Genomic DNA, 10758 nt, shown 5'->3' with positions numbered 1-10758 from the left:
ATCACAATTTGGACTAACTTTGAATATTGCACAATTGCATTTACGGACCTGATTTCTCCATTTCGTGTTCCTTTAAAGCAAGTGTGACCCCGCAGTGTACTAAAGCTTTAACTCTCAGTCAATCGCTTGAATAAACAAAAATGTGGCATAATATCAAATCACAAATTTCTCCAATTTAATTAATTCATTTATGTCTTTGTATATGTCGTTCTTTCGTAATTGGTCGGGAGCTTACAGTTGCCTTCATATTTGTAAAAACAAAGGTTGTCCAGTTCACGAAAATGGAAAAGTACTATACCACCTCAGCCAGGGTCATAAAATCATGCACTTGCAGCCCGAAGCCATTTTTTTATTTATGGGGTCGTGGTTTTGGAAACTCCTCTTTCTTTCAGAAAATTGAATGCAATAATCCAGCTTTATAAATCTAGGTCACAGCAGCGGGTGCTCGGCTGCCACACGGGCCTGAACCCACAAAAGCAGACACGAGTGTAGATACATGAGGCTGAGCAGTCAAAGAACTGAAAGGGCACATCGAGTACAACGTCCTGGAAAAGAATGCAAACACAACAGCATATAACCGTGTAACCTTCACTCTTGCCAAAGTTTGGCAATGGTAAAGTTTTTCACGACTTCTCTTATCTAGTAAGTTTCATTCATAAATAGGAAGCACTTGGTCATATTCCGGTATGAACAATCTATCTTTACGTACACGTTGGACTCTTGACTTTGTAATTGTTGACAATAATAGTTTGCGGAGGCAGATTTAAATCAGTGAGCAACTCGCTTTAACCAGGACGAAAAATATTGCGAAATCATAACAGAATCCAGGGTGCACTGAACAGCCCGGGATACATTGTGTGCTAACAATGCAACCCTCATTGTTAGGTTTGCCCTTCATGGACCTATAAACACTGTTTACTCAGTGTGTTACCCTCTCGAGTGAACGTTGGGGAATAAAATGCAATCCTCGTGTGACATTTGCCTAGTTCATTTCGGGGCTGCCTACATGCTAGCTACCCTGTTTTCTTCTGAGTTAAATTCCCAACTAAGTTCGATAGTTAAGGCGTCATCATGGATGTGGACGCATCTTTTGAGATCCTTGGCGGCTTCGGCGGGCTGCAAACTCTGAACTTCCTGATCTTCATGCTCTGTGGCAATATCTCGTCCTGGCACCTGATGGGAGTGGTTTTCACCACGTCCATGCCGGATGAGTACCGGTGCAGCCTGCCTCCCAACGGTACGAGCTTAAGGGATGGAGAGGGCTACATCCCAGAGCAGTGCCAGCTGATTTACGAAGATGAAGCAGGAGGCGAGAATGAGACGATGTCCTGCGTGTACGGCTGGGACTATTACTCTGCGCATGGCGAAACTAGTGTGGTAGACGATGTAAGTGGATCCATGATTGTTTTCTGTTCATTAACACATCAGTTTGAAGATGTAGTGTGCATGCGTGCCAGTGTCATAGTCTGGTTGCCAGACCAAAAGATTCTGACTATTCCTGATGAATCTTAGGTCAGGCAGCCTCCGTGGCTAAAAATAAACATGACGACATTGATGGCCCTTCTTCAAAGCTCGGCTTCGTTTCCGATTTCGCTTTATCACTTTTAGCTTTTAATGTTCGATCTGATCAAATTTTTAAGTAAATCACTTGCTTCGTAATATCATACAGTTATGACAATACTGTTTGATGTTTCTGTAAGATAACATTGACTAATGTTGATCTGGAATCTTCAAAATTAGGCACCCAAATAGCACTGTTAGCAGGCGGAGCCGAATGAAGACCGAGTTTTGGAAAATCTCAGTAACGGTCGTCACATTCAAAATTGTACATGACGCAGCAAAAAGTTCGCCCATACAATCCGAGTATATTTGATGCACAAAAACGTCGTTGAATTTCAAGTTTTCTAAATGAAAGCTATGAATATTAATTATCAACTCATTTAAAAAAAATAAATTAATAAGCAATTAGCAGTTAATTAAACCTATATTATATTCGGAAGTACTCGGGCGCTATCCGATTGTCGAAGAAACGAATTCGGCAAACTTCGGAAATTTTCGGAAAAAGGAGGAATTCCTCCCGTTTTAGTCACGTGACCTAAATTGTAATACAATGTATTACCGGAGGCTACCGGACCTAAGATTCATCAGGAATAGTCAGAATATTTTGGTCTGGGAACCAGACTAGCCAGTGTCACACTTTAATTTGAGGCTGGACATTGCGACGTCATTGCACCTATAATTTGTTCATGTTAGTTAAAGACATTATTATCCACTGTTGTCAACTTAGAGTCATTATTATGTATTTAATATAACTTCTTCATCCAATTCTCTTTTTATTTATTATCTTCGCTCTAGCCTGTTTATCTATCCAAGTGTAAGCATCATTTTCCATTATGCATCGCACAAACTTTGGGAACGGAATAGCCCTCTGTTTCGTGAATAAATTCAATATTACTTTCGGCGTGTTTTAATTGACTTTTCTGTTAAATGTTTCCCTAGTTTATAAAACTAAAGTTTCTTCGATTCAGCTGGATCTAGTCTGTGATCGCGCCATCTTGGTTGGTACCGTGACCTCCATCTACTTTGGCGGGATTCTCGCTGGCGCCTACGTCGCAGGCCAATTATCGGATATTTATGGCAGACGCTTGGTTGTCTTTGGTTCGCTTATTGGTCTCGTGGCAACGGGTGTCGGCCTGAGTTTCATGTGGAACTTTGCAGGGATGCTTGCTCTGCGGTTTATTCACGGATTTTTCCTTCCAGTAAGTCTATATGGTGTCTCATATAAGTAATTTTTATATTAAAGATCAAACGTGACATTCGGCAATTTCAGCAAATTTGGTTTGATGTCTTTTGTTAGGTGTGTAAAACATGCGCTGCTAGTGCTTAGTGTGTTATATCAAACCAAAGTTGAATTGTCATTGCAGAAATCCTCCCGCTCTTACTTTGAAAAACGATTTTCACATTACAACATTTTGGTTCCACTTTTCGCTGGAAACTATAAATGAGTGATGGTTAATTAAATCATATATGAGATAAGAGTTTGTTGCTTCCTTGCCCCACCCTTGTACAATTCGGGAAAGGCAAATAATTATAAGATATTTATAATTTTTAAAATATTAAAAGGGTGCTAATTCCAGAAATTTGGGGCCAAAACAATTAAATAAATAAACAGTGGACTAGCCAAAAATATTACGAAATTCCACTTGAACTCGATCTACGCATTAACATTGTCTGCGTATTCTGTGTATTTCTGCATAATCTTGTTGATGCAGGGTACTATGTTTTTGGTGTACATCCGTTTGATTGAGATGCTCACACCACGTAATCGTTTGACTGGTCAACTCGTGTTTGACATGATGTGGGTGGTTAGCATCGCCCTCCTGGCACCGCTGGCATACGCCCTGCCGAACTGGAGGCACCTGCAGCTGGCCATATCCCTGTGCCAAGTTCCCGTAATATTTCTCATTTGGTAGGATTTAATAATTATTGTTTGATGATCTAACAAAGAATTTTTTAAAAGCTGTTTTGCCCAAACTGTCGCTGCCATTACCATCTTAAAACTTAATTGTCCAATTTTCTAGCCCCGAAACCAAATTCACATCCTCCATCAAGCAACTGCGAATGGCAAAGAGGAAGGGAAAAATAGAAAACAATTAGACAAAATGATTACAATAATTCCTAAAGGCTGGCTCCCAAGCTTCCCAAATATCTGGTGGCTTTTCTTTTATAGCCACTTGACAACATTGAATTAAGAGCAAAATCCAAGTGTAAGGTATTTAATTTACTTTTTAACAAATTAATGAGAGGACAAAGCGAAAATTCGTTAAGAATTTGATGTCCTCTCAAAAGTCTCCCGCAAAAGAACGGTTTGATTGTTAAACTAACGTGTTGGCTTATTTCATCCTACATTTAAATGAAGGTTTTCGTATGAATCCATCCGATGGTTGGTCCAGAGGGGAAGGGTGGAGGAAGCTGAGAAGATCCTCCAGAGGATCGCCAAGTCCAAGAACATCTCTCACCCCGGCTACTTCCTCCTGGCCCAGCAAGACCCGGACCTGCAGAATGGTAACCGGCTGGAAAAAATCAAGGAGAACTCGATCGAACTGGAAACCAAGACCACCCTTGAAAAGGATCAGGAGCTGGTTAATCCTCAACAGGAGAAGAGTAACCTGGACAATTCAAATCAACGACCACCAGCCTCTGTGAAGAAAAGAGCCACCATCATTGATTTGTTCAAGACACGTACTCTGACCATACGGGCGCTGATCGTCTTCTACTGGTGGTGCGTATTACAAAACTTCCGAAGAAGCTTTTGCAGTTGCGCCTATATATGCATGATACGAGACAGAGGTGTATCTCCGCTGGGCCCAGTGTTATTATAGATCTCTCTCACAGGACGCCATTTCCGTAGGAAAATAACAACTGCGTACTCAACGCCACCAGGTGCGTGTGCGCGCAGTTTGCAAAATGTTCTAAACACGCGCGCGTGTTGTTCGAAATGTCGAAAAGTACGGCGCAGCCGATGCGCGTCACGAAGTGAAGTCCTTTGAGAGAGAGACCTATACCATTATTAATATTATACGTCCCCTCAACTGACCAACGTTAATGATTTACACAGGTCCTCACAAAATAACATCACAAATTTTCCTTTAAACAAAATATAATCAATCCATATTTCAAATCTTGATTCGTTGCTTCTGGCATTTGATATTTATTTATGCTTAGACTGCACCGCCTCATCCACCCCCTTCCTTCAAAATACTGAGCTTTCACATCCCAGCCACCTTCTTTGAAAATGCATAAGCATGGGCGTCGCCGGGATTTTTTTCTAGAGGGGGGCAAAGCCCACCTCCCCTCCCCCATGTTTTCCAGCATTTTCCCGATTGATCATTTTTTTTTCGAGGGTGGGCAGGGACATTTGCCCCCCCCCATAAAATTAACAACAATATGATTTTGCGCCTCTTTTTCTCCCCCCTTTCCCCCTCCCCCTGTTTTTTTTTGCTTGTCCGGGGTGAGGCAACGCCCCCTGGCCCCCATCCCCCTCGCGAAGCCCATGTGCATAGTCTTCTTAAAGATATAGTCCATCATTGGTAATTTGTGCATTTTGTTCGTTTGAAGCAACAACAGTGTTTAAAATCTAAAGAAGGGTACTGAACAACTAACCTGATGAAGTTTCAGCTCAGCTTCAGCTGTATATTCCGAGAAAGCATTCTAGGATCTCAATTCAAATCAAAAGTTGCTGCGTCATGTTTTGAATTGGGCCTGAATTCAGCATCCGAGACACAATCTCACTGAGCCAATTGCAGCTAAGCGATGTCGCGCACTGATCCGACGAATTATAGCACCCGCGCGTGCGTGTGCGTCGTGCCAATGCTTGCGCGCGCTTCGCCGAATATCAAAATGAACTGCTAATTTAAATTTCCTACGGTGCGTCTTAAGAAGCACCGTTGGAAAGGCCTTCTTTCGTTGATTACTTCAAAATGACAGCTTGCCAGAAAGAATAATTTCACAGGGAGTTTAGTCCCCTTACTATCTTTCAACCAAGTATGTTTTTCAGCAATAATTACGCCAGTTACTTTTTGGATAGCTGCAAATGATGGACTATAGCTTTAAACCTCCCTGCCCAGGTTTGCCTGCAACGTGGTATACTATGGCTTCTTCATCAACGCCGCCAATCTTGTCGGGAACAAGTATCTGAACTTCTTTCTAATATCTGTGACGGAGGCTCCTGCGTACATTGTCAACTACTTAATGATGAAAAGGTATATAGGGCCAAGGTGTGAAGTAAAGCATGTTCATTTTACAGTTTTTCCCCATTAATTTTGAATTATTGAATATCTTGGAAATCCATAGTAAACCTTCAACCCAAACCAAACCTGCCCAACCCAAATAACCCGACCCAACCCAACCCAATCTAACCCAACCCCACCCAACCCAACCCAACCCAACCCAACCCCACCCAACCCAATCCAATTCACCCAAACAAACCCACCCAACCCAACCCACACAAGTGTGTAATTGCCACACAAGTGTGTAACCAGGGACCCCCTATTGTCCCTCTTTTGTTTGTATTTTAAAGTTTTAGGAAGACCTCCCATATGTTTTGTACACGAATCCAAATTGGGGACCTCTCGGAAATCGGGGACCCTTTTGTCCTCTATTGTTCAACGTCCTATATTGAATACAGAAACAAACCCAACCCAACCCAACCCAAACCAACCTACCCCCATCCAAACCAATCCAACCCAACCCAACCCGATCCAACCCAACACAACCCAACCCAACCCAACCCAACCCAACCCAACCCACACACAAGTGTGTATTTGCCTGCAATCGGGGACGCCCTAGATCCCTCTTTTGTTTGTACTCTAACTTTTTAGGAAGACCTCCAATGTGATTTGTACACGAATCCAAATCGGGGACCTCTCGGGAATTGGGGACTCTATTGTCCTCTATTGTTCAACGTCCCCTCAACCAAACCCAAGCTCAACCAAACCCAACCCAACCCAACCCATACAACCCAACCCAATCCAAACCTATAAAGACAACATTTGAAGTGCATGACAATATTTTTTTAATCAAAGATTTGGTCGCCGTCGGCCACTCATCTTTGTCTGTGTCATAAGCGGGGTGACCTGTGTGATAACTGGATTGGTACCAAGTGAAACAGGTATATATTGTTATAAACCTTCATCTGTTGGGAGCAATTCAGTTTATCAATGGTGAAGTTCTGGGCCCTGGATTGTTGGCAGAAGTGGTCATTGGAATAAAAAAAAAAACCCACAGTACTCCATGTACTGTACTAATATGCGTACACGGAATAATGCATTAATTAATTAAGCCATTACAAAGTAAGGTGATGCCTAGCAATCAGAAAACTTATGCACAGTGTTTGTTAATTGACTAATTACAGATTGACACCAAGTGAAACCCCCAAGAGACTCACTAAATAATTGGAATAGCGGAACAATCCGAGAGTTGCAAATTACATAAATATAGTTGCAAATTACGTAAATGATTATGATTGTTTAGATCATTGTCGATACAGTAAATTCTTTTTATTCTCTAATAGCTAGCGGGACTGACCTAACAGTAGTCATCCTAGTTTTCGCGATGTTGGGTAAACTCTTCTCAACGGCGGCTTTCGACATCATTTTTCTGATGTCAGCTGAGGTGTTTCCCACTGTTTTGAGGTATCATTATTCAAATAAACAAATACATTTGGGGGCCAATCATCCTTACTCGCAAAAGAAACTGAATTGCGAAGGACGCAGCTATAAAGTGGTAGAGCCGATGGCATATATAAAGGCGCCTTAGACAGCCACCATACGACCCATGCTATCACAGAGCACGGTCAGATGGAAAGTGGTTTTTTTTTTGCTTAGAGAGGAACAAAAGCACGGGGGAACCCGGAGAAAATCCCTCGTTACGGCACAGAAGAGAGTCAACGAACTACTCTACTCAGCATGACCCGTGGCGGTAATCGAACCCGGGCAAAAAGCGGTGAGAGGAGAGCGTTTTACGCACTGAACCACCCATGCCACCCATTTCATAGTCAGCTTGTTGCACAAAATAACGAAACTCTGAAACAACGCAGTTTACAATTTACATGTACAGAGGCATAATTGAGTTCCACAAGTTATATTCTTTAAATTAGCTTGCTTAATTGCCAGCGAGGGCACTAGTAACCATGCATGTCTGTGCTTACGGTCAGGGAACAGTGCTTACAGCGAGAACTTCTTTCGTAACCCCGTAAGCATGAAATCAGTAGTTGCAGGATGTACCCATGTGTCAAATCCAAGATTTCGCACTTAACTGTAAAACACCCAAACCGTAAGCACAAAGTTTGCTGCTATTATTTAGTGAAGATTCTTTGCTGACGGTAAGCAGGGCGAAATTGAGCCCTCAGTGGCATTTGCTATTTTTTTTACTTTCCAATAGGAGTGCTGCGTTTGGTGCTTCGGCGATGGTAGGGAAGGTTGGAGGTATGGTGGCACCCTTTATCGTCTACCTGGTGAGCATGAAACAATAGGGGGGGGGCTTCATTGTTGTGTCAAATTAAATTGCTCTTTATGAAGGTAACATCATTAATCCAGGTCACTGTTTTTTGACTCACCCTGTAAAGGGATAGCTCACGAAGAGATTCACGAGGGGTGTCGACTCTTGACTTAGGCCTACTCGTATTCAATGCAATTCTCCTGCCTTTGCTAGTGAACTACATGTAACGAAGAATCGAAAGTGTTTTTTTTGTGTGTGGTTTCTTGCATAGAATGTGATCCACAATTCCATCCCAATGATCGTGTTCGGCGTGCTGTCTCTACTGGCCGGGCTGCTTGTCCTTCCTCTGCCTGAGACCAGCGACCGAACCCTGCCGGAGACGCTGGATGACGGGGTCAAACTCACCAGCAAAGCCGGCCCACGGGATGAGAAGTCGCCCGCTGACGTCTAGACAATTCCGACCTTACCTCTGCTGGACGCAATGTGAGAAGCTTGCGGACACACTGTAAAGTAACTTACTCTTTTAAAAAGAAAAGAGTGGCTCTGAGAGCAAACGAAGGTATTGCATTTTGAACAAAATCAATGAGGCATATAAATTACACCGAGATATGATCATGAAAATCTTGTAATAACATCAACAATCCGACTTTCTGTACGCAACGTGATGTTAAATTTTAATCTCTAATGAGATCTACGGAATATTGTGGCCGATATTTTCATCTAAACACATCTGGTTCTTCCGTCGCAGAACCCGAACTAGAATAAGTCGATTCACTGTTGCATTCCGCAAACGTCCCTGATGTTGTAAACTCTTATTAATGCAAAGTCGCGTTTATCCTGTGACACTTGTCAAGTTGTGTGATCACAACGGTTCGACATTTAACCATAATATTTAAGTGTTGTTATGTGGAGTATGGTGTTATTAAAACCCGAGGAACGCAAAGCACGATTACAAACAAAGCCGATGGTGCTTTGCGGCCGGGTGGGGTTGTTACAAACGCTATATCCCACATCTCAACGATTGTTGTGTTATATCGTACAAATAAGTACAAAAAGATAAGGCTTGTAAATTACTATGCAAATATACATTTAAATAGTTGCAATGTAACCTTGGATACCTGCAAGCTCTCCTGCCAGATATGAGCTTGAGCGGTTGCAGTTCTTGCCTTTTATATAGGCGACTATAGAGAGTGAAAGATAATTTAGAAAATGCAACGCAGTGTACACGTACGTATGAGGTACCTTATATTCAACGCCGTGTATATAAGCTAGTTTATATGCAACTCAATGTATATTAGGTTATTTATATGCAACGCAGGGTACAAGAAATAAAACGTTATTTTTAAAGACACGTTACCATTCTAGATCAAGGAAATGACAATATCAAAGTTACATGTGTATACTATTTTTAGTAATATGTTGAAATGGAATGCATTTTGTAGTAGAAATGAAGACAGGATAAGGCTTGCAAATCAGATTAAGGAGATTACTGCTATGAGAGACAGCCATACAAGGGAATTCTTATGTAGGGCCGAAGGTAATGATTTTTTTCGAGAGTTTTTGTGTACTGTTTAAATGTACATTTTGGTATTCGTGCATTTTTGTTTTTGTGTAATTTGTATATGTGTATACAATTTGTAATCCTTGTTTGTGTGTGCATTTTATGCGAATAAAGAATCTGAGCTGTAGTTAAGTTCTTCCTGTCTTGGCTTGTAAATTCAGGGTGCGATTTAAAAAAAAAAGGCATCTCAAATGGTAGGACCAATTCTTGAATGAAATTCATTTGCCTGTAGCACTTTTAATATCTAGGATAAAAAAAGCCCAATTAATGAGCTTTCTTCAGGTACAAGAATAATTCACAAATCACTCGTACTTTTCAAGTTGCGCCATTTGAACACAAACACCATTTTAAAGTTCATTCCACGGATCATAAAAATAGGTTCGTGTTCTTTCAGCAAAACGAAAACAATTCGTAAGCCCCCTATGAGAATTGTTTTCGTTTTGCTGAAAGAACACTTACTTTTTGTGATCCGTGGGAAGAACTTTGAAACGGTGTTTTTGTGTTCAATATGCACTAACTTAAAAAGTACATGAGTGATCTGAATGATTCTTGTACTAAAAGAAATCTTAAATACTAACTGGGTTTTCATATCCTAGATTTTGGAAGTGCTGCAGGGAAACCTTCATTCAAAAAATAGTCCTGGCATTTGGGATACGTTTTTTTTTTACTCACTCAGTGTGGGAGCAATTATTATAAATCAGCTGATATAAAAGATATTATTTTTTACAGAACAACGTCACAATTTTGATTAACTTTAAACATAGCACAGTTGCTTGTTAATCCATGCCAGGAATTAACGGACACGATTTCTCCATTTCATTTTCCTTATTAAAACAAGTGTGACCCACAGTTTACTAAAGTTATTACGGTCAGTCTATCTACTGAGCAATAAAACCCAAAAATAATTTGGCATAAATATTTCACAAAATACTCAAAATCAGTATTCTTTTTCATTCACTTGAATGCGACCGGCTATCATTTTTATATATACATACAAAAATGTAATGAGAATCACTTAATTAGAATATTTAAGTATAGGTGCGAATATGAGGCTGCTTTAAATTAGAATATTAGAGCTCTAATGCTGTCAGAATAGGAAAAAAATACATATTTAGTGTAAATATAGAGCCGCCATGTTTGACGCGCGAACATTGTAATAATTCTAGCTGTGAGAATGGCTATTTGCATGTTGTACTCTA

General features: G+C 40.9%; 1 protein-coding gene across 1 annotated transcript; it reads left to right on the top strand.

Moving 5' to 3' along the window:
- Window positions 1–924: 924 nt before the first annotated feature.
- LOC119719249 (organic cation transporter protein-like) lies at window positions 925–9675 on the top strand. Its single transcript, XM_038188622.1, has 9 exons — window positions 925–1386; window positions 2529–2759; window positions 3273–3469; window positions 3920–4282; window positions 5628–5762; window positions 6585–6670; window positions 7073–7193; window positions 7942–8014; window positions 8270–9675. The coding sequence occupies exons 1-9, from the start codon at window positions 1072–1074 to the stop codon at window positions 8447–8449; spliced, it is 1701 nt and encodes a 566-aa protein (XP_038044550.1). The 5' UTR covers window positions 925–1071; the 3' UTR covers window positions 8450–9675.
- The last annotated feature ends 1083 nt before the right edge of the window (window positions 9676–10758 follow it).

Source organism: Patiria miniata, unplaced genomic scaffold, assembly GCF_015706575.1.
Source record: "Patiria miniata isolate m_02_andy unplaced genomic scaffold, ASM1570657v1 HiC_scaffold_8, whole genome shotgun sequence".
In the NCBI taxonomy this organism is placed as follows: Eukaryota; Metazoa; Echinodermata; class Asteroidea; order Valvatida; family Asterinidae; genus Patiria; species Patiria miniata.
Note: the sequence above shows the minus strand (reverse complement) of the source record. Positions and strands in the feature narration are given on the sequence as shown.

Excerpts from the sequence above, each read along its gene's own strand:
- LOC119719249 (XM_038188622.1), top strand. The coding sequence starts at position 1,072 with ATGGATGTGGACGCATCTTTTGAGATCCTTGGCGGCTTCGGCGGGCTG. Across the intron at positions 5,763-6,584 it reads AACTACTTAATGATGAAAAG|ATTTGGTCGCCGTCGGCCAC; the intron begins GTATATAGGGCC and ends TTTTAATCAAAG. Across the intron at positions 6,671-7,072 it reads ATTGGTACCAAGTGAAACAG|CTAGCGGGACTGACCTAACA; the intron begins GTATATATTGTT and ends ATTCTCTAATAG.